We start from the raw sequence: 21159 nt of genomic DNA on the forward strand, positions 1-21159 counted from the left end.
CAGCTCCTTTTATACCCGTATATCCGGGGGAGTGGTATGCAAATACCACTCTCCAATTTTCATTGGCCTTTTATCAAAGACCAGATGTGTCTCGGGCTCCCAAGTGTGACCCCTAGTGTCACTACATCGACACAACGTCGAGTGAGTGATAGATAGAGAATGTCAGTTTTATGACAAGTAAATCGTATTGAGAAAAGATGTCATTTTATGACATAATTGACTCGTTATTATGAGAAAAGATGTCGTTTTTATGACTCAACTGACTCGTTATTACGAGAAAAGATGTCCTTTTTTTGACTCAACTGACTCGTTATTATGAGAAAAGATGTCGTTTTTATGACAACTCGTTATTACGAGAAAAGCTGCCGTTTTTAGGACATGACTAACTCGTTATTACGAGAAAATGTGTCATTTTTATGACATATCTCGTTATTACGAGAAAAGATGTCGTTTTTACAACATAATTGAGTGAAAAAAATAAAAGTACGTTGCAGCATTGCGCCACCGTACAGAATATTTGTTTAGCTAACAAAAATTAAAATAGCCTAAGTGTTATTAGAAGTGCACTTTTTGTGGTTTTTGGTGAAGTTCATCAATAACAAATTATGAACCTTCGTTAACATTCTGCATGATCACATTTCAGGCACCCAGTCATTCATTTTTCCTTTCTCAGACATTCACAGTGTGTGTACCAAGCAGAGTCAGACTACACACCGATGTCGATGTCATTGCATGGCACTGTGATAATGATAGATATGAGAGAGTTCAGTTTCTATGGCAACAGGAAAGAGGCAGCAGGCAGTGCTAGGTGTAGGCGGTCACCTTGATCTTTTACCCCCACCCCCCTTTCTTTCTGCTGCCAGTCAACAAACTGTCCATGAGAATCATATTGAAAGCCAGAAGAGCTTTAAGATATTAAGATCTGTGGTTGATCTCAATTGTTCATTTAGGTATATTGCATATGTGCTATACATCAACTTGTTTAATAACCATACTGATATGCTTTTTTCCCTATTTATAATAAAAATAAAAATACTGTGTTGAGGGAACATGACTATTTCTCCACATCTTCATGTTTTATCTATTGTTCACACTTGATAAAGAGAACTGAAGTTAATATAAAACAGCATTTGCAACCCAATTTACATTCATAATGTAACATTTCTGAGTGAAAATGGTTTATTCAATGAGAAAACAATGTAGGGCAGGACTTTTGTTTATGAGTAAATGACAAGTATTTTTAAATGGATACATTTAAATAATTAACATCTTAGATAAAAAATAGAATTTCAAAGAGTTTATTACTTTGCTGTACAAGTTTGATTCTGTCACATCTTTACAAATAACATTTATCCACAATAGTGCTACTTTATTTCAAAACCTGCTGAAAATACAGAGGGACAAAAGTACCACACAAATGACAAAATTAAACTTGATAAAGCTGTTGAACCTTTGGTGAAGAGGAAAAGACAGAACATACAGTAGCACATTCAAATCAAACATGAAAAATATTCATCCAAGTTGCAACTTCAGCATTTACAGTGATGGAGGACTTTGTCTTTTCATTAAATTTTCTTTCATTGTTCAAGCTTGAAAGGGAGAGGCTTAAATAACGATCTACCATCATTTACAACTCTTTCTGATGCATTAACATTCATTAAAGGAATATTCCGGGTTCAATACAAGTTAAGCTCAATCGACAGCATTTGTGGCATAATATTGATTACCACAAAAATTTATTTTGACTCGTTCCTCCTTTTATTTATAAAAAGCAAAAATCTTGGTTATAAAAGGGCACTTACAAGGGAAGTGAATGGAGCCAATCTGTAAACATTAAAATACTCACTGTTTCAAAAGTATATCCACAAGACATAAACAATATGTGTGTTAGTATGATTTTAGTGTGATAAAATTGCTTACTAACCTTTTCTGCGTAAAGTTATAGCCAATTTTACAACATCATTACTATGACAATGTAACGTTGTAAACCCCAAAACGACCATAAAACCACTGAACAGAAGAAAAAAATAATAATTAACAGAAGAATTAATGCAAATGCTTTTATAAAATTAGAAGCTTCACATTTCTGCCTTTAAACCCTACAAAAATCATCCCCATTCACTTCCATTTTAATTACCTCACTGTAACTTCGATTTTTGCTTTTGTTTTTTTTTAAAGAAAAGGAGGGACGAATTGATATCATTTTTTGTTATAATTACCATTATGGTACAAATTCTGTCCAAATGCTTAACTTGTATTGAACCCGGATTATTCCTTTAAAGGGATAGTTCATCAAAAAATAAAAATGTATAAAATGAATTTATTTTTATAAACCATTTACTCACCATAATTCCAAACCTATATGACTTTTTTTTTCTTCCGTGGAACACAAAAGGAAATGTTAGGCAGAATGTAAGGGACCAACAACTTCAAGCATCATTCAATTCATAGCATCTTTTTCCATACAATGAAAGTGAATTGTGACTGAGGCTGTCAGTCCCTAATATTCTGCCTAATATCTCTATATGTGTTCAACAGAGGAAAGTAAGACATATGGGTTTGGAACAAAACGTGTGGGTGAGTAAATGATGGCAGAATTTTTACTTTTGGGTGAACTATCCTTTTAAGTCAACAGAAACAATTTCCAAGGAGACAAATGAAGAAAATAGTAAACACGTTGCAGTATTATCTCGAAAAGTACTACAGTTTTTGTCTTTGCCACAATTACCAGGGGACCAGTGATGTATCATATTCACATTTAAGGCAAAATGTAGTTGAGAATACTGAAAAAATCAGGTGTATTTGCTGGACTGTGATGATAAATGATAACAGATTTTAATTGCGCGTTTGAATTTTCTGCTGAGATTAAAAAACAGTGCTGCTCAAAGTGAAAAGACAATCGAACTCAGAATTTAAATTTAGCTGCAATGTTAAAAGTCACAGTGGCCTGCTGTTATACACTCAGCAAAGACAAGGTCAATAATATTTTATTTGATTCTTCAATAAGAATTATTCTGCTCTATCAGCACTTTAAATGGTACATAGTGGTATATAATATTGAGCAAAATATTCTTCTACTCAGAAAAGGGGGTGCAGAGAAACCATAGGATTTAGTCTGCACCGAATCTTCTAATTTTGCTTGATACAAAATTAGATAAACAGAATGTATTTCATGTGTACTGTCGTTGATTTTCAAATTTCAGAAGAACCTGTGAGCCTCTTCCTTTGATGCTCACTTTAAGCACTAATGTAACTACACAGTTTAAAATGTTTAAAATTTTGGTGGAGAAATCATCCCAGAAATTCATACACACACATACATTATACACAGAGATAAAATCTATAAAAGTGCCTTTTTGTGCTTCTAAATTCTTCAGAACAGTTCAAGGGTCTGCACAGGTCATAATGAAAAAAATGTTTGCTACATTTAAGGGTCGTTGTCAAAACTGTACACAACAATTCTAGTACAGCCTAAGGCTTCACTGGAAATCCATCATAAATCTTCATTCACTGTGGGCTAGAATGAGAATATCAAAGCATATGACCAAACAAGTCAAATACAAACATACATGTATAGTTTGCATCAGATTTCAAATGATGCACTTCAGAAATTTCTTTTCACTTTCAGCAAAAGTGCAGCACAAATTCCAAAAACACATCTGGTTTTCCAACATTTAACATATTACTAAAAATTCTGATATCACGCCAAGTTTAAACCAATCACAGTCTGAACCTGTGCCCATTAAATGGCTAGAATACTTACAAAATTATTCTAAGGACAAATGATGAACCCCCAGAAAAGAATAGTATGATTACTTTGTTTGGTTTGTGTAATACAAGGTAAAAAAAATACATCCATCTTATTTCAAAAGACTGAGGCATTAAGATGGGAGTTAGGAGTCGGAAGTGTCATCTAAAAATCTCTTGACAGCCAGTAAAAAAGAAGAAAGTGTAAGTTTTCAAAATGACATGCAATGAAGTGCATTCAAAAATGATATGCAATGTTGCTCCCTTAAGCATTCAAGGTAGAGTGGCTACTGTTTGGCCAAGTGATAATGACATATGTGCCCATGGTGGCTGACTACATTGGTAGTCCAAAGCTGTATCTACACAGAGTTCATGTCCATTTGGTGCGGAGTTGGATTTTATAAAGTCAGATGAAAAATTCTACTTCCAACATTGATCATGATCAATAAATAAAACTTGTTCTTTTAAGAGCAACGTTCTCTGCAATCCATTGTTAGTCAAGAGCCACTTCTGTTGACGTAATCATGGAGTGCCTTCAGAGTCCCATACTGTCACAAGGAATGGTGTAATTAAAAAAAAAAAAGTCTTGTCAGTTAGACAAGAAAGTATAAGTTGTAGGTTATTTCAGATTTTACAGAGCTTCACATAAGGCCAGCCTTGGTTGAATTAAAAAAGTATACTCAAATGTTATTTTCAAGGTTTAGATGCTGGTATTTCTTTCATAAAAACCCACGAGCATACCTAGTAATTGCTCAAGAGTGCTACATCTTCTTAGGCACTAAATTAACTCTCCTAGTTCAGTTACACGGTTGAAAATATAATTTGAGGGGATCAACAAACAGGTTGAGATATAGAAATGATTCTTATAACAGTATTACAGATATTTGTTCCATGGAATGGAATAATCAGGTTTGGGGCCTGGCGGCAATGTCTATACCGTCCAACAGGGGGCACTCGAGGAATTGCATGGAAAAAGCAATGAGACCTCTGATTGGTCTACCTCATGCTACTGTTGAAACTGGAATTGTTGCTACTGCAGCTTTCCTCGTAAGTGGGAGGCGGCTCTGAAATTTAGAGGGACAAACATAACAAAATGAATATAATGTTTGTGAAACGTGCAATTTCTGCACTACTTGCATCACCAAACAGAACTGCTAAAATACAGTAGTTATTGTTTTCAAACAGGTTTCCCAAACACTCCCCCTGTCTTCCATTAGTCATAAAACAGATAGTCCCACCCCAAACTGACATAATTGGTTCTCAATTTCATAAATTGACTTACACAAAAATGTATGGGGTACTTATTTTAGACTATACTGCAAAAATGTTTGTTTGTTTTTTAATAGAAAAAGAATGTAAAAAATGTTACAGTAAAAAACTTAATTGCTTACAGTGAAACATTATTTTTTGCTTACAGTGAAACAAAACAATATATGGAATTTTAAGGTACAGTATTTTTTTTTATAAGAAAAAAGTATGATTTACCTTATAGTTAACAGTTAAAGTACCTTTAACAAGACAATACTTGTCATTTTACAATAAATCATTGTTAAAGTTACATTGAAAAACAAGAAGTATCTGCTTGACACATCGCATTTGATTACAGTATTTTTTTATTGAAATATTTACATTTATACTTATTTTTCAAATCAGTTATGTACTGATGAACTGTAGGGGGTTTTATGTTACATTTTATGTTGTTAAGTTAATATTCATTGCATTATTTTAGTGTGAGTGACTGTGCACTGTCTATTCGTAATTATTGAGCTTTGCTTCAGAAAGGGCCTCTTGATAAAAACTTTGTGGTTAACAGTACATTTAAAAGTGCAAAGCAGATTTTTGCAGTTCCATTAGGTTGGTATAATAACATTATATAATTTAATGATATACACTATACGGAAGTGAACTGTAAAACATACAGGCCCCAAAATGACATTCTGTAATGCCTGAAGCATGGTCACTGTATTTTTATTTTTTTTTTACAGTGAATTTCTGAATTTTTTTTACCGTAAACTTAATTTAAATAATTTGTATACAGTGTAGATCACCCACCGTGTGGATATTCCCAGGTGCTATATTCAGGTGGCAGGATCAGAGGACAGGAAGTGGGCACCGGGGTTGCATTACCCTCGGTAAAGAAAGGTATGGTGGCTCCTGTGGACACACAGAACAGAGGTGCAGAGCCATCTGAGGACTGTGCGAGCTGTTGACTCAGCAGTGGTACTGGACCAGACGCATGACCGAATGCACTGGGAGACATGGAGAGAGTCACGCCGGACGGGTCCTGCTGAGAATGACTCTTGGTGGGGATCTCCTCGCTGGCTACCCCTCCGGCCCCCAGCTCACCCTCCAGGGCCTCCTCAGCTGGAGGGGCGCTGGGGACTACGGGTGCAAGGCTTGGCATGGCAGGCATTGGAGCACTGGGAGCGATGGAGTGTGGGGGTGGAATGGAGGGCGTCAAGTTTACGGCTATGTTCCCAATGTAGATGGGTAACGTGACAACAGCCTCGGGAGATTTTAGTGAAACCTTTAAGAAAGGAGACAGACAGAGTGTCTGCATGAAAAGGAACTCATTGGCAGTATCTTTTTAGATAAATCTTCAACTGAAATACTTCAATCGTGGTATTTAAACGTTCCTTAACCCTGTAGCGTGGAGGAGGGCAGGGCCGGGCTGGAATAACGCATGCCCGGACCCCAATCAGCCTGATGAGGCGAGCAAGGGATAAAGGCGACCGGAGACGGCAGTTGGAGGGAGAGAGAGAACTATGGCCAGCTGCCCTGTATGTGTTTATATTTTTGTTTAAGTCTGTTGTTAAACTATTATTTATGTTGTCAAGCCGGTTCTCGCTGCCGCCTCCTTTCCCTATAACCCCTTTACAAACCCATTTTGGCCAGGGCAGGAAATTAACGTTTTCACACATTAGACACAGAGGCTGGGGAATGCCTAATTTTATAAGCTTTTTTATTGACTTTTACCAGCCTTTTTTATTTATTTCTTTAAAATCAAATGTAAAAAAAAAAATTAAAAAAAAAAACACATTATACATATGAAATTGAACAAATATGCAAAGCATTAAATCTCAACAGTCCTTTTTAGAACCAAATTCAGATCTTTTAAAAGCAGACAAAAAAAAAACAACAAAAAAAAACCTGTCCTTTTTGGTAAAGGGAAATCCAAGATGTGTTGTAACTCACCCACCACAGTTACCAAAATGTTACTATGATTGGCCTGGTGGAGGGTTTTAAGCAGGAACTAAAAACTAAATGTTTTAATTTCTGTTCATTCTGAGCAAAAACTGTATTTTTTTAAAAAACAATTTTGGTTCAGAAGTTCCGAAGCCTCCTTTCCAAAAGGTTACCGGTTAGATCTAAATAAAAGAACAGTTAATAACATTCTTTTTAAAGTGACATTACTCTGCACTATGGGGTGGGTGAAATACCTATTGTGGTGTTGCCAGATCTCGCAAGAGAAACAAGCGACCTGGTCTGGAAAAACAAGCCTAAAATAAGCCACTTGCCTCACCAAAATTAGCGAAAATAAGCAATTATTATTTTTTCCTGTGTGGTGGATTTTTCGGCATAGAAATCATAACAAGCAGTTAATTAAGAGTTAAGTATAATTTTGTTTACAGATCTGCTTCTCAGTCAAAACCCGGCAGCATCAAATCTGTATTAATCCATCATATCTAACAATAATTCAGTGAAGACTTGGAAACAACTGAGAAATGTTCTTTTTACCTCTAATAATGTTTTCCTTGTACCTGGATTAGCTGTGCATGTACAGTTGAAGTCAGAAGTTTACATACACTTAGGTTGAAGTCATTAAAACTCATTTTTTAACCACTTCACAGATTTAATATTAGCAAACTGTAGTTTTAGCAAGTAATTTAGGACATCTACTTTGTGCATGACACGAGTAATGTTTCCAACAATTGTTTACAGACAGATTGTTTCACTTTTAATTGACTATTTCACAATTCCAGTGGGTCAGAAGTTTACATGCACTAAGTTAACTGTGCCTTTAAGCAGCTTGGAAAATTCCAGAAAATGGTGTCAAACCTTTAGACAATTAGCTTCTGATAGGTGTATTGAATGGGAGGTGTACCTGCGGATGTATTTTAAGGCCTACCTTCAAACTTAGTGACTCTTTGCATGACATCATGGGAAAATCAAAAGAAATCAGCTAAGTCTGGTTCATCCTTGGGAGCAATTTTCAAATGCCTGAAGGTACCATGTTCATCTGTACAAACAATAGTATGCAAGTATAAACACCATGGGACCACACAGCCATTATACCGCTCAGGAAGGAGAAGCATTCTGTCTCCTAGAGATGAACGTAGTTTGGTGGGAAAAGTGCAAATCAATCCCAGAACAACAGCAAAGGACTTTATGAAAATGCTGCTCCAAAACTGCCATAAACAAGCCAGACTACAGTTTGCAAGTGCACAGGGGGACAAAGATCTTACTTTTTGGAGAAATGTCCTCTGGTCTAATGAAACAAAACTGAACTGTTTGGCCATAATGAACATCGTTATGTTTGGAGGAAAAAGGGTGAGGCTCGCAAGCTGAAGAACACCATCCCAACCGTGAAGCATGGGGGAGACAGCATCATGTTGTGGGGGTGCTTTGCTGAAGGAGGGACTGGTGCACTTCACAAAATTGATGGCATCATGAGGAAGGAAAATTATGTGGATATATTGAAGCAACATCTCAAGACATCAGCCAGGAAGTTAAAGTTCGGTCAAAAATGGGTCTTCCAAATGGACAATGACCTCAAGCATACATCCAAAGTTGTGGCAAAATGGCTTAAGGACAACAAAGTCAGTGTATTGGAGTGGCCATCACAAAGCCCTGACCTCAATCCGACTCAGTTACACCAGTTCTGTCTGGAGGAATGGGCCAAAATTCCAGCAACTTATTGTGAGACGCTTGTGGAAGGCTACCCAAATTGTTTGACCCAAGTTTAACAATTTAAAGGAAATGCTACCAAATACTAACAAACTGTATGTAAACTTCTGACCCACTGTGAATGTTATGAAAGAAATAAAAGCTGAAATAAATCATTCTCTCTACTATTATTCTGACATTTCTCATTCTTTAAATATTAGTGTATAAAGTAATTTGTATAAAGTAGTGATCCTAACTGACATAAGACAGGGAATGTTTTCTAAACTGAGTTTAAATGTATTTGACTAAGGTGAATGTAAACTTCTGACTTTGTATATGTAGAAATTATACATAGTTGTTAAAAAGATCTTCATTCAATGCGACATTCACAACAGGCGATAAGGCAAAGAAATCTGTGATGCAGCAGTTTCTTTCAGGATCAAAGCACATGTTTAATTTTTTCAGGCAACATGAAGTGGTGTAATTCCAAAAATGTACGTGATAAACCCTTTGGCCTTTAGTTTCATGAAAAAATTAGCGCAACAAAATTAACAGGTTATAACCGGTTACCAGCATTTAAAAGTAACGTTTTCACTCCGGAACAACTGAAAATCACTTTGTTCTGGTTTTCGGTTATGTTCTGCAAAAAAATTATATTTTATTTTTTGAAATGTTTTTAGTCCCTGGTTTTAAGTTCCACCCCTGATTGAAAAGTGAAATCTGAAAAGCGAAAATTAAGTAAAAACCAGCCTGATCTCATAAAGATTATGTGAAAATGTCATTACACGTATCGTTGCAGTTCCAAAGTGAAATGTCCAATGTGTGGGGTTAAAAGCAAGTTAAATGAAAAATTGTGTTTTAAATCAACAAAACCTATCTCATTACCCTAAACCTTAAAGGAATATCCTGGGTTCAATACAAGTTAAGCTCAATCCACAACATTTGTTGCATAATGTTGATTACCACACACACACAAAAATTGCCTCGTCCCTTCTTCTCTTGAAAAAAAAGCAAAAATTGAGGTTACAGTGAGGCACTTATAATGGAAATGAATGGGGATAATTTTTGGAAGGTTTTAAGTCAGAAATTTGAAGCTTGTAATTATATAAAAGCACTTACATCAATTCTTCTGTTAAAACTCATGTATTGTGTTGTAAAGTTGTTTAAATAATTGTTTTTACAGTCTTTTTAGGGTTTGTTGACATTAAATCGTCATGGCAACCAAGTTGTAAAAAATGGCTTCAACTTTAGACAGAAAAGGTTAGTAAGTGATTTTATTACACTAAAATAATTTTAACATGCATATTTTTTTATGACTTATGACTATACTTTTGAAACAGTGAGTATTTTAACGTTTACAGATTGACCCCATTCACTTCCATAGTAAGTGTCTCACTATAACACAGTTTTTGCTTTTTTTTAAAGAAAAAGAGGGGCAAGTCAAAATTATTTTTTGTGGTAATCAATATTATGCCACAAATGCTGTTGATTAAGATTAACTTGTATTGAACCTGGAATATTTATTTAAACCTTAACCTAACCAATAGTGTCAGAAAAGCAAATGTGAAATAAAAAAACGCAATTGCTGAAGCAACCAGGTCATTCTGTGGTGCTTCCAAAACACTTCTGGCTCACGTTCAACTTGTTTGCTCTTCTGGCATCGTACCCCCGGTCTGTTGTATTGCAAGTGCAACCACGCAACTTGATCACACTTGAATAAGCTTGTAAATAAAGTTGGTTATGTAAAATGTTAAAATGTTAAAATGTATCACCTGACAAGACATACACTATAGTAAAAGTGTTTTGATGTCGTAAGATGGCACTGTGTGAGGAACAGGGCAAAAAGGAAGTGGTTATGAACTGATAATCAGCCATTTCACTTGTGTGAAGCTGAATAAATGTCTTTGTTGTAGTACCTCTAGTGTTTATTTCACCAGGAAACTGCTGTGATACATATAACAGGCCACTTAAAATAATCTTGCAAAATCTTCTTAAAAGTGCACTCAGTAATTTTTTTTAATGTGTTTTGAATGGACTTACACTGACCCCTAGTGGTGTGGATGCAGCATAATCGATGCCATTTTAGAAATTCACTATTCACAGTCAGCCATGATTAATTTAATCCATGAGTTAAAGTGTTCAATAACAGGGCGGTTACTAAGATTAAGCAAGAAATATTCGGTGGGTCATGTGATTCTAACATGGCAGCCCCCATGAGGGGACCCTCTCCATGCAGAATAAGCTTACTGATTTGACTGGAATCTTCATCTCATGTGAGTGCTCATGATTTTATACATAGGTTTCAAAATTACAATTCATTTCTTTAGGAGTAAAACTTTTTTTAATGAGGAAAAAATTACTGAGTGCACCTTTAAGAGATAGCATCCGTTTTACTCAAGACTTTCGATTACATTCTGAAGAAATAAAAACAATTATAAACTTCATCCATGTTGTAATTCAGCATATATTTTTACTCTATGTTGTCTTCAGCAAGTTTCTAAAAAGAAATTTCTAAAGTTTCATTTGTTCCCCATATCGAGTCCCATACCTGTATAAAATACTCAGTGTCTATGAGGCTGCAGCCAGTGAGGCCTGACTGAGGAAGAGGAGGGACGATGATCTGTTCTCTCCACTCTGCATGTTTGCCTGCCTTCACCCCGGCTCCCTCGACATCCGCTATGGGCCGTAGGTCAAACACTGGCCGCTTTGTCTTATACGTCACTCTCTGATGAGAAGTAAAGAGCAAGATGTTTAATCACCTGATTCATTTTCATAAATTCAATTATATAAAACTAGAGGTCAGCAAATGTCCTTATTTTATTAAGTACTTACCTGTATAAGGCTAGCCATAACACAGCCAGTGTCTTTACCAGACTTGTTGTAGATCTCAGCAGACAGTTTGATGACCTGACCAGGAGTGTATCCTCTAAGATCACTGCAAGCCCTCAGCATGAGTGTGCCTGATTTTACCAGGAGGTAGGTAAACTTTTTTGTTGTCACAGCACAGCTGGGTTTCTGGGGAAAGAAGGGATGTTATTAGGAACTGGCAAGTAAGACGAGGCATTTTTAGGATGCTTTAGCAATGGCATCAAGTTGTGGCAATAAAATCAGAAATATATATTGCCACAGAAAAATATTTATAATTCATAAGAGATTTACCAACGTACAAGATTTGTAAGTTTACTTTACTTGTATGCATTTGGTAAGCACTTTTACCAAAGCAACTTTTAGTGGATTCAAGGTATACATTTTATCAGTCCATGCATTCCCTGAGAATCGAACCCATGACCTTGGCATTGCTGGTGTGATCCTTTACCAGTTGAGCTACACTTTGCATAGCCAAACAATAAATGATGATAGATTCTCACCTCTATATCTGGCAACTCATTGAGGTTGAGTACACTGAGCAGGTAGAAGGGTCGCTGTGTGTTGTAGTCCTTTGAGAAACGTGGAGTTTCAATAAAAGCCCTAATTTTGTATAGAATTTTCCCAAATGGGCCTTCAAACGAGGTTGGAACAGATGCTGAAGAAGATATAAATTGAGAAGAGTAAGTTCTTTTTGCTTAACTGAAAAATTGCTCAAGGACCATCATTTCTGATAGCATGGCATTAGGCCCCATAAAAATAAGAGTTCTGTTATAATAATGCTGCATTAACCCTTAAACGCATACCTCGGGTCTTAAGTGACCCGAGATCTCATTCCATCTCCTGTACCTCATCAATTTTTTCATCCAATGCCAAAATTGCACAATTTAAATTTTTTATAATGGCTTAAAGGTGCTGTAAGTGATTTTAGCATTCTAAAGCTTTCACGTGACTAAGCCGTTGAATTAGCCACGCCCTCTCATTCCAAAACCCTGCCCTCCAAAGATGATTTTGGGATCAAAACCAAGCAAAAGAGCAGCACTGTTTGTTCCTGTGGCTGTCAAATTCAACAGTGGCACAATAACACCCTAAACTAACAAGCATTATGAATCATAGCCTCAATGATCCACTTCAAATACAACACTATGAGAACACACAAAATGATTGACAGGTGAAAAGCGTCAATGTCTGCGGTCCCTGGACACAAAGTCTACAGCTGTCACAGAGACTGGTGAGATATCTCAGGACACTTATTTCATTAATATCTTTTAAGAGAGTAGAACTTTTTTTTTAATACTTTTCCACGAAAAAAAATAATTTCTTACAGCACCTTTAAGTACCAAAAGTGTATAGGGTCATTAGAGACCCTTGGTATGTAAGAGTGCCTGTTTATTTATTTATTTTTTGCACTTTCATACCTATTTATGTTTACTACAAGAGAAATTGTATTTGTTTACTACAAGAGAAATGAGTACTATAATTCATACAATTAAATACTACAGATCACATTGATTTTCTGTGCAACAATGGTGAGTAATCGGTATTCCACATGCGTGTACACATACATATTACACATGCCATTTCTTACTCAAGGTGGCACTGTTGTTTCAGTGATTGGCTTGATTTACATTTGACATTGGTATTTGATGAAGAAACAACATGAAAGTAAACTGTAGCAAGTACAACACATGACCAATATGATATGACTATTGTTATTTGGGTGTACTACTGAAATTATGTTAGTTGTGCATCTATTTAGACTCAATAAGTACCAGTGAAAACACATGTGTAGCTTATGTGTCTCTAATGTGTTATGTGTAGCTCAATTTGTGTTTGACAGCCATTTGGGTCTATGAAATTTCTGAATCCTGTTCTAGATATTTCCTGATTTGTTGCATTATCTCTTCGATATATGAAAAAAGAAAAAAAAAAAAACATCAAAATATTAAAATCAAAATATGTTTTATTCTATTATTTTCTGATTGTCTTGAAAACATTTTGACAATTTTAAATTATCTGGGCATTTTGTAGACCCATTTGTGATAGATATAAGTGCCGGTCTCTAAAGACCTGAATAATGGTGCATGCATTTAAGTATTAAAAGCATCAACATATGCTGAAAAATTCAACCCAAACAACCCCCAAATATAATTTTTTTAACACTTATATCTCTCAGCACCTATTAGTATTTGCATGGGATGGGATGCCCAAATCACTCTTAAATAATAGACTGGAAAGTCCCTATTTTGCACATATACCGTTGGCTTAACCCTCAACAGCAGTTCATACAATCTACCAGCAGGGGACGCAGGCCGCAAGAGGGCACTAATTAAGTAGGAAGCAATGGCACGGTAAAATCTCTCTTAACAGCACACGATGGGGCATGTGTTTATGCAGGAATAGGTGGGGTCACAACAAAAAGACTTTATACAGCTGCTGTCAGATAAAAGTTAAAATTTAACTCTTCTTATGCCCTCTCATCATGCTTAAAAACACTTAGCATAGTTTAACCTCCCACCTGAGTATTCTCCACTTAACAGCTCTGAGGTCTAAAGTGCAAAGCGTCCTCGGTTAATGGCCATCATTAAGTTTCTCACAGTGAAAATGGTATTTAAATGCTAATTGCAAAACGAAAGAGAATTACCTGGAATGAGAAACTGAAAGGGAAAGCTGTGCTCACCAGATGGCAGGGTACCTGCAATAGCAGAGAGAAAAATATGTAAATTTGTCTTCTTATTTACATTACATACACATGCTGAGCAGGCATTTTCTTACTTTTTTACATTTTATTTTGTACTTTTTTGCCTTCTTATTTATGGTGTAGAAGTGAGAGAGGGGAGCAAGATTGGTAAATTTTGGAACCTAGATTCGAACCTGATTGGTCTTTACGAGAACCACAGCTCAATGTGTCAGAACACATGTGCGCAAACCTAAGGTGACCAGATTCCTCCAGCAAAATGAAATTGACGTATCCTTACCATGCAGATCAATATGAAGTACATGGTGCATCTGCATCTGTAATTGATGTCAACTTGTACTTTTCACTGGCAGCAACTTTTCTCATTGTGCACTTGTCTTTCAAGAGTTTATCGTAAAATGCAGAGCAGTCCAGTCCAAAATTAAGACGTATGAAAAGCACTGCCTTCATGACTGTTACACTGAGTTGAGATTTATCTGGTGTCCATGCTGCGTTCATTAATGAGGACACATGCTCCATAGATGCAGATGGCTCAGGCAGGCATAAAACAAACTCCACAACCTTGGCCAAGACTCTGAAGTTGATGGTCTTGTACTCCAGCTCACAGAAAACGTCTGTCCATCTCTCAAACATGGCCGTCTTGTTCATGTTCCACTCAGTGATGTTAAGAGTGACAATGTTTTTTTGCACAAGCCCACATATCAAAGAGCGTGGTTTCATCAATCAAACTGAGAGAGGGGATTCTGGAGTAGAAGTGTTCCCACTCTTGGATGTCTCTCAGTAGGGCCCACTCAAGTTTTTCTGTGTTCTCCAATGAGTGGCTCCGGTTTTGGAGGTAATCCACTGATGCTGAATAAGTTTCTCACTGCACAAAAGATATCATCCGCTTGCATGTCACCAGCTTCAACCAGGGCATCCAACTGCTTTTTAATGTCAGAGGGTATGAATGATTCCTCCAGCCTGGCCTGCAAGACTTTTCTCACAACAGAATAATAAGCAAAAAGTCCTTCACTTGTGTGAACCTTGTCAGATTCAGAACTTTGTTTCACAAAAAACTCGCTAACACTTGGTGTGGCACACTTACTTTTAGCAGCATCCACATGCTTTTTTGTATGAACATGCTGCGTGATGTCGGTGTGGTCTCCATGGGCGATGGAAAAGCGTGCTACACAAATCTCACACCTCACTTTACTAGGCTCTGTCTGTGACTCCATTTTTAGAAATGTTAACTTTTTTTGAAGATCCTCATTAAATGTACATCCACCTTCCTTGACATTTTTCCAGCCGCAGTTTCATCTGTGTGCTCTTTCAAACTGTCTCTTCAATCAGTTCACTAACTGGACGTCTATTGATAGGGGATTGTGATTGGATAGTTTAATCCAACCATGTACTTCAAATAATACGGTGTGATTTTATTGATTTTACAAACCGTATCCTTGGCTACCTTTGATTAGAATACTCTGATGACACTTATGATAGTGGACTTCAGCACAAAGCAGGCGAGGAACTTCCACCCCATTATGATCAACGGGGTCAAAGTGAAGAGAGTGGACAGTTTCCGATATATAGGCATACACATCTCACACGATCTGTCATGGACCTGCCACATTAACACCCTGGGGAAGAAGGCCCGTCAGAGTCTTTACCACCTCAGGCACTTAAAGGACTTTAAACTGCCCTCTATGGTGCTAAAAAAACTTTTACACCTGCACCATTGAGAGCATCCTGACAGGAAACATCACAGCCTGGTTTGGAAACTGCACAAAACAAGATAGACTGGCTCTACAAAGGGTGGTGCGATCAGCTGAGTGCATCACACACATCAAACTCCCTGACCTGCAGTCCATCTACAGCAAACGATGCTGGACCAAAGCCAGGAAGATCATGAAAGACCTCAGCCATCCTAATAATGGACTCTTCTCTTTTGTTGCGGTCAGGGAAACGCTTCCGCTCCCTGATGGCCAAAACGGAGAGAATGAGAGGGAGCTTCTTTCCCCAGGTCATCCGTGTCCTGAACCAAGGACAACACCAGAACTAGTTTCACTATTCAACACCACACACTTGAAGCAATATTACACTCTGCATTATCATTATTATACATCTACAACATCACCTCTATAACATCAGCCTGTTGCAGGTCAACATCACTGCACAATTGCACTTTACCTTGCACAATGTTCATATTGCCAGTCAAACTGTTGCTGCTACCACCTCTACATCTGTCATTATGCACTATTTCTACTCATATATATATATATATATATATATATATATATATATATATATATATATATTTATCATAAACTGTGGGGAGAAAAGTCATAACAAGAATTTCACTACATGTCATACTGTGTATGGTTATGTATGTGACCAATAGAACTTTAAACTTGAAACTCACATGACCGAGAAAGCCGAATGCACATTAACTAATGATCAAGTTTACATATTGTAATAATGTTTATATTTATATAATTATTAATTAAAGTTACAGCATAAAAGTGTTACCAAAAGTGCACATATCTAATATACCATAATACCAACTGTAATACCATATAAGCACAGCTAAAGTCCTACAGTGCTTCACCATGATTACAAAATGGTGTGTTGTGGGGAGGGTTTATGGTTTGTAGGACAGGGTGACTCAAACAGAAACAAGCGTTCTGACTGCTACCTTATTCACAGCAGCGCCATCTTTGATTTTTGACGGGAATTAAAAAGGAGGCTGTGAGGGATAAGAGTGCTACGCCTGTGTGCAACGTCTTATCCAAGTTCCGTGAGAGTGCTAATTCTATGTGCAATTTTCGTGCCAGTGCAAAGCGCAAGTGGTCGTAGGCTCAAACTGTGGGTGTATTGTATGTTAATTACGTGGCGCAAAGCGCAATTTGCTATTTTCCTGAGAAATATGTCATTGCGCCAAGACGTTTTAATACCACCTCTTAACTCAGCGCAAAGTCTAAATTGAGTTCCTGTATTTGCAGTTTGGAGATGTCACCAGCAGGTGGTAATAAAGTTCATGTCCAAAAAAAGACGCACAAAATAGGGTAAATCCATATTTTTATTCTTCCAATTCATTGCATATACAGTCCATTTACACTACCAACTTCTTAAGAATGTACTGTCTTTGTTTATATCACTGGTGCTTGACAGGGAACGGACTGTATAATAGGACAGAGACGGTGCCGGAGAAGAAACCATCACTGACCCGTTTAGCGCCTTGTGTGGTGATTTCGCCAAACCTACTTGCGCCTATTTAGTGCACACTTGCACAAAAATGCCAACACTTTATGGCCATGCCCACTGACTTTGCGCTTCTGAGTTAAGGTATTGCGCTGCGCTTAAAATAGGACCCTCAGTCTCTTCAATGTCATGCACTGTATAAAGCTATAAAAAAAACTCCTACAGTAAATCACATCTTATTTTCCACAACTCACGGGAGTGTTTTGTCTACTAAAATTTCTTGAAAATATACATATATTAATGTTTTAACCAGTGGAACAATCGAAAAACACTTTAAACAACTGTACAACCCATTGAAGAGACTGTAAGTCAGAGCCTTGTTGTCATTCCCGGCAAAAATCAAAGATGGCGCTTCTGTGTGCTTTCTAACGGGGGATTTCCACAGTATTTGGTCAAAGGTTTGCATCCACACTGAATAAAACTTTTGTAATCCACTAGAAACATGTGCCCCTCCTCTACTTGTTTATAAAAAATAAAGTTTGGCACCATGTATACAGCAATTGTTTATTAAAAGTATGACATTTATCAGTAAAGTCACCATGTGTGTTGTCAGGTTTGAGAATGTAGGGCAGCTCTCTAAATTAATGTGTGAGGATAAGATGAGTTACCATCAGCCTTCATTATTGTATAAATCTGTCTTTGTTTACAAGTCACAGTTTCTCAAACAGGAAAAGACCTCTTAAAGAAAATTATGGGGAGTTTACTGACCCAACCAGGTTATGAGCAGAGTAGGGATATTTACTGTCCATTTGAAAGAAGTTTTTAAAAAAATATATAAATAAGACATATTAACCTTCAAACAGACATGCATTCATTTGAGACTTGAAGATCAACTTCAAACTTGCCACCTTAAATTTTTTTGTTTGTTCTGTTAACAACACTTTTGGTTTAATTGCACCTATTATGCACTGATTGAACTGATTTAGTTCTTACAACACCATCATAAAATAATTATACCTATACACTGGAGTGGATGAAGAAATCTCATTATTATGTCTAACCAGAGCTGTAAACACCAAAGGATAGATGGTCAACCAATATGGGTTTTCATTTGTTGATTCTTGCATTATTCTATTTGGCCCTATTATTCTATTTGGAATATCTAAAATTATATTTTATTTATAGAATTTGACACAATCCTGATACATATTAACCAGCCCTGTTGATACGTTTCCAAAACAAGCCTTGAATGTTCGTGACAAGTGGAATTAATGTGTTTGACCAGTCGGGTGTGAAGAGACGTTACATTCTCATGTCTAAAACACATCAGCCAGTTTGTGCAAACGCTTCAATATGTGTCTTCAAATAGTTAACAGAGGTCCACAGATAGAGATCTCAGTGTCATTAGCAGCGGAGGTCACATGGGGTAATGTTTTACCGCTTTCATAAAATCAAACTGAATAGGAGGATGTGGAGATGATGAGGATAGCTATGATGGTCTGATTAACTTCGCCTCCAAAGATGAGGGTACTAAATAATTTTAGAATGGAGCAAGTAGAGACAAGCACACTAAATGGACATGATTGGGTGCAAATCAGAGTCTGAAATTTGGCTCAGGGCAAAAATGGTACTGAAAGTGACAAAAAGTGACCCAGATATTTAAAATGAGGGGGCAAAAAAGTCATGCATTTTTGTAAGTTGCCATGTAAAATTTGACCAATTTCAAAATATTTTATTCTAAACCCAAGCCTGAGCTTGTGAATTATTTACAACAACCTTTGTATTGTGTGATTATGTATAGCGAAGATTTTATTTTTTAAGTAACAACTATGATTGTTCGGACTGAGAATATATTTAAATTAATTTAATATAAATTTTGTAATATACATGTTATAATATATATCTAATAAAAAATATAAAAATATATAATTATATTTTATAATATGTTATATACTGTTAAATATACACACACACAATATGTTACATATTATTAAATACACACGCACATTCACATTTATGTAATATATATAATTTTACAAAATATTACATATATGTGAATTTAATAATATGTAACATATTATAATCTGTGTATTTAACAGTATATAACATATTATAAAATATAATTATACATGTTTATATTCTTTATTAGATATATATTATAATATTATATATATTATAACATATATATTACAAAATATATTATATATACAGTACATATATAATTTAAACAAATACAAAAAAATATAATTTACAATAACAATTCAAAAAGATATATTTTTTAATATCAAAATATTTTACATTCTTTTTTTCCCCTTTTTCTCCCAATTTTGGAATGGCCAATTCCCAATGTGCTTTTTAGTCCTCGTTATCATGTAGTGATTCACCTCAGTCCAGGTGGCGGAGGACGAATCCCAGTTGCCTCCGCGTCTGAGATCGTCAACCCGTGCATCTTATCACGTGGCTTGTTGAGCGCGTTGCCACGGAGACATAGCGTGTGGAGGCTTCACGCCACCCACCGCGGCATCCATGCTCAACTCACCACGCGCCCCACCGAGAACAAGAACCACATTATAGTGATCACGAGGAGGTTACCCCATGTGACTCTACCCTCCCTAGCAACCGGGCCAATTTGGTTGCTTAGGAGACCTGGCTGGAGTCACTCAGCATGCCCTGGGATTCGAACTAGCGAACTCCAGGGGTGGTAGTGAGCGTCTTTACCACTGAGCTACCCAATATTTTACATTCTTTACTTCTTTAACCTAGGTGGAAAATTTTGCCCCTTAATAAAAATAAAAAAAAAGTAATCATTTATGAAACTGGTGCAAATGTAAACAGTTTGAATAAACTCAACAAGGGGTCGCAGTTCATTCATAGTTCTCTAAGGTGGCGGCATCAGCCCAACTGCTGACATACCACATTACTGTTCAACCACTCATTCTCCCCTTTGCATTGCTTGGGAAGCCAAAATGTTAAATAAAGGCTGTGTTAAACTATGTGTACATAATAGATGTGATGAAGCAGAATCATACAAAGAACTCCATTATATTTCCCAGAACTGCACCTTGCCAGTGCGTCAGTTTTCACATGCCTTTATTAGAATGCTATGAAATGCATCCAACTATTATATCATTAACTTCAACATGCAGTGACCTCCCTCAGTACAACACCCAATTTTCAATATCTAGAGGACTAAAAGCATCTAAATCTACCTTCACCACACTGTGCATCAGGATTGCTGAGCTATGAGGAGTGGAATTCAAACTCTTAATGGGCAGATAGCATTAGCTCTTGGCAGTGAGCAGAGAGATTTGTTCAGCGTCGCCCTACATGCTCAGATGAGAATGGTTACCACCCAGCACATCTGTGCCTCTACTGATTCAGAAGGCCGAGCCACTGAAAAGTCTCCTGGAAAAGGGTCGTAAGACAAGCCTAAGCATTTAAACTAACAAGCACTCTGACAAGGAAAGACCTGTCAGGACACATACACCAAGAGCTCACACTTCACCTCAAGGCAGAACATAATGATTCTGTGTGACCTGAACACGGGGGTGAGAGAAAGAGAACAAGACAGAGATAGTGTAGAGAGAAGGGGAGAGAAATTCTTGTGAAAAAGCCAAAATTCTTTGGCTTCTGCCTCTCTTTAGAGGGATACTGTCAACAGCATTCACAGACCTTCGCAGAACTGTGGATAAATGAAATCGTGGATTAAAATTTGTGAGATCTGTATGCTCTAAAGTCACATTTTCCACTGAACTTAAATTCTGAGAAGACATCAGCAATTACTT

The 21159-nt window shown here is 36.7% G+C and overlaps 1 protein-coding gene across 1 annotated transcript in view; it reads right to left on the reverse strand.

The window, feature by feature from the left end:
• Positions 1-1282: 1282 nt before the first annotated feature.
• The window catches only part of LOC127428603 (arrestin domain-containing protein 1-like), a 59388-nt gene continuing 39511 nt past the window's right edge, over positions 1283-21159 (reverse strand). Inside the window, exons 3-8 of the mRNA XM_051677043.1 lie at positions 14144-14194; positions 12003-12157; positions 11467-11649; positions 11183-11359; positions 5800-6274; positions 1283-4811 (exon numbers count right to left, since the gene is read on the reverse strand). Coding sequence (XP_051533003.1) covers positions 4744-4811; positions 5800-6274; positions 11183-11359; positions 11467-11649; positions 12003-12157; positions 14144-14194 — 1109 coding nt within the window. The 3' untranslated portion in view covers positions 1283-4743. The remainder of the gene's footprint in view (positions 4812-5799; positions 6275-11182; positions 11360-11466; positions 11650-12002; positions 12158-14143; positions 14195-21159) is intronic.

The sequence above is a fragment of the Myxocyprinus asiaticus genome, chromosome 38 (genome assembly GCF_019703515.2).
Source record: "Myxocyprinus asiaticus isolate MX2 ecotype Aquarium Trade chromosome 38, UBuf_Myxa_2, whole genome shotgun sequence".
NCBI classification, from domain to species: Eukaryota; Metazoa; Chordata; class Actinopteri; order Cypriniformes; family Catostomidae; genus Myxocyprinus; species Myxocyprinus asiaticus.